The sequence below is a fragment of the Cyprinodon variegatus genome, unplaced genomic scaffold (assembly GCF_000732505.1).
Source record: "Cyprinodon variegatus isolate N-32 unplaced genomic scaffold, C_variegatus-1.0 Scaffold2, whole genome shotgun sequence".
NCBI lineage: Eukaryota > Metazoa > Chordata > Actinopteri > Cyprinodontiformes > Cyprinodontidae > Cyprinodon > Cyprinodon variegatus.
Genome location: NW_015150455.1, coordinates 2,069,193 through 2,071,229, shown reverse-complemented (window position 1 = coordinate 2,071,229; position 2,037 = coordinate 2,069,193). Strand labels below are relative to the sequence as shown.

Sequence of the window (2,037 nt, the reverse complement as noted above, 5' to 3'; positions counted from 1 at the left end):
TTCAGATATTTTTTAAACCCCCAAATCATCAAAAGGGCTTTTTTAAAGTTGCTATAATTATCGATAGTGTGATTTAATTTCTTTTATTAGCCAAAATGTTAAGGTTTGGCAAAAAAATTAATAGTGGGAGAAATCTATAAAGGAAAAAAACATTGTTTTACCGAACTGTAGCCTTTGATAGTTAAGCATGGATCACTTTCCTCTTCATTCTAAAATATTCTCCAGCTGTCTTCACATTTTTTATTTTTATTTTTTAAGAAAAACAGTATTTTGTTTGAAGGTAATTATCAAATTTAGCCTGTTGTAACTAAAGGCATCACTAATGGTAACAAAAGCATCACCCTGTTTATGTGATTTCTATGTACGCTAATAGTGTTGTGTGTCTGACTTAAACAGGTGCAGAGCCATGAGATAGCCGCTCAGTCAGCCAGCCTGGTCTTTGTTTGTGTTCACAGAGAACATTATGACTTTCTGGGGACACTTGCACCTCAACTCAGGGGGAAGGTACCTTACTATGCAGTTGCACAGTGTTGTGTGTCATCTGTGTTATTTTCTAACTTTTTAACCATTGCACTGACATTCATTGCCTGGAAGGTGCTGGTGGACGTCAGCAACAATCTGAAGAAGAATATGTACCCAGAGGCCAATGCTGAGTATCTGCAGAGGTGAGAAATTTTTAGATGATCTTGTCTTTTAGATGTGGTAAGGGTTTTCAGTGGCTGGCAAAGCATGATGTTTGTTATTTACTGTCTAGGTTAGTCCCCGGGGCCCATGTGGTGAAGGCATTTAACACCTTGTCAGCCTGGGCTCTTCAGAACGGACCTTCAGATGCCAACAGACAGGTAGTGGATCTATTTGTGATGTCAACATGTTTCTTTGAGAGAAAAATATACCCAGTGTTTTTCTTCTCAGCTCATCAAAAATTCATTATTCCTCTTTTTCTGTTGTGATCTTCTATTTCAATTTTAGGAACTCCTTTGTTTGACAGATTTTTTTTTATTCCATCAAAGGGAAAACAAGCTTTTTTTTTTATTTCTCTGATGTATTGGCACAGTTGGTGCTACTAGGGAAGAATTTCTGTCTAAATCTTAATCACTCACTTTGAACCATTCATCAGACCAAATTTAAGAGACATAATTTAAATATAGGTATTCAGTCTTATTCATTTGCTGTGAAATCCATCTCTGTTGTCCTTGAATCAATGAACTCATCTTTTCTTAGATCTAAACCCAGCATCACGTGTTTTCCTCTCTCTCTGTAGTGCAAAGCTGCAGCACATGTGGATTTTTCTGCTTTGTTTTGATCTGCTTGTTAGGTCTCCGAGGACCACACAAAAGTGTGCAAGTTTATGCATTTGGGTGTTTTGTATTTGAAGCTCTATCAGCAACATTACAAAGGTGTTGACTGAGCATTGTTATTTTATACCTGCTTTTTTTGACTAAATTTAGTATTTTATACCAAAACTCATGCTGTCTTTGAGCGCTTTTATGTGCATTTCTCCAGAGTCAACCACATCCTTTCATCACTGTCTACACATGCATAAATACATAAATATTGAATTAACACTATGAACACTATGCTCAACATAAGAGATGTTCAGAGCTGTAAGAACCTTTTCATGTTCCAGGTGTACCTGTGTGGAAACAGTCCTGAGGCTAAGCAGGCGGTTGCAGAGATTGCCACCAAACTGGGCTTCACTGTTCTGGATAGAGGGTCTCTCTGTGCAGCTAGAGAGCTGGAGGACTTCCCCCTGCAGCTGTTCCCTGAGTGGAGAATGCCCATGCGCCTCACCATTGGGCTTACTGCCTTCTTCTTCTTCTATCTTCTCATCAGAGATGTCATCTATACGTATGTTGACCAGAAGAAAGACAATTCCTTCAGAATCATGGTGTCTCTGGCCAACAAGGTGAAGACAGACGTTAGAAAATGAACACTTTATGTTTCGATCATGTCCCTCCATGTGTGATCTGTTAAAGCTGAACTATATATATTTTTTTCTATTTAAATTATCCTCCTTTTTTAAGGTGTTTCCAATCG

At 38.1% G+C, this 2,037-nt stretch overlaps 1 protein-coding gene across 1 annotated transcript in view; it reads left to right on the top strand.

Annotated features, from left to right (window-relative positions):
* Positions 1-2,037, top strand: part of LOC107103607 (metalloreductase STEAP4-like) — a 14,097-nt gene that overhangs the window by 2,058 nt on the left and 10,002 nt on the right. The window contains exons 2-5 of the mRNA XM_015403412.1: positions 397-504; positions 595-665; positions 755-842; positions 1,628-1,906. Coding sequence (XP_015258898.1) covers positions 397-504; positions 595-665; positions 755-842; positions 1,628-1,906 — 546 coding nt within the window. The remainder of the gene's footprint in view (positions 1-396; positions 505-594; positions 666-754; positions 843-1,627; positions 1,907-2,037) is intronic.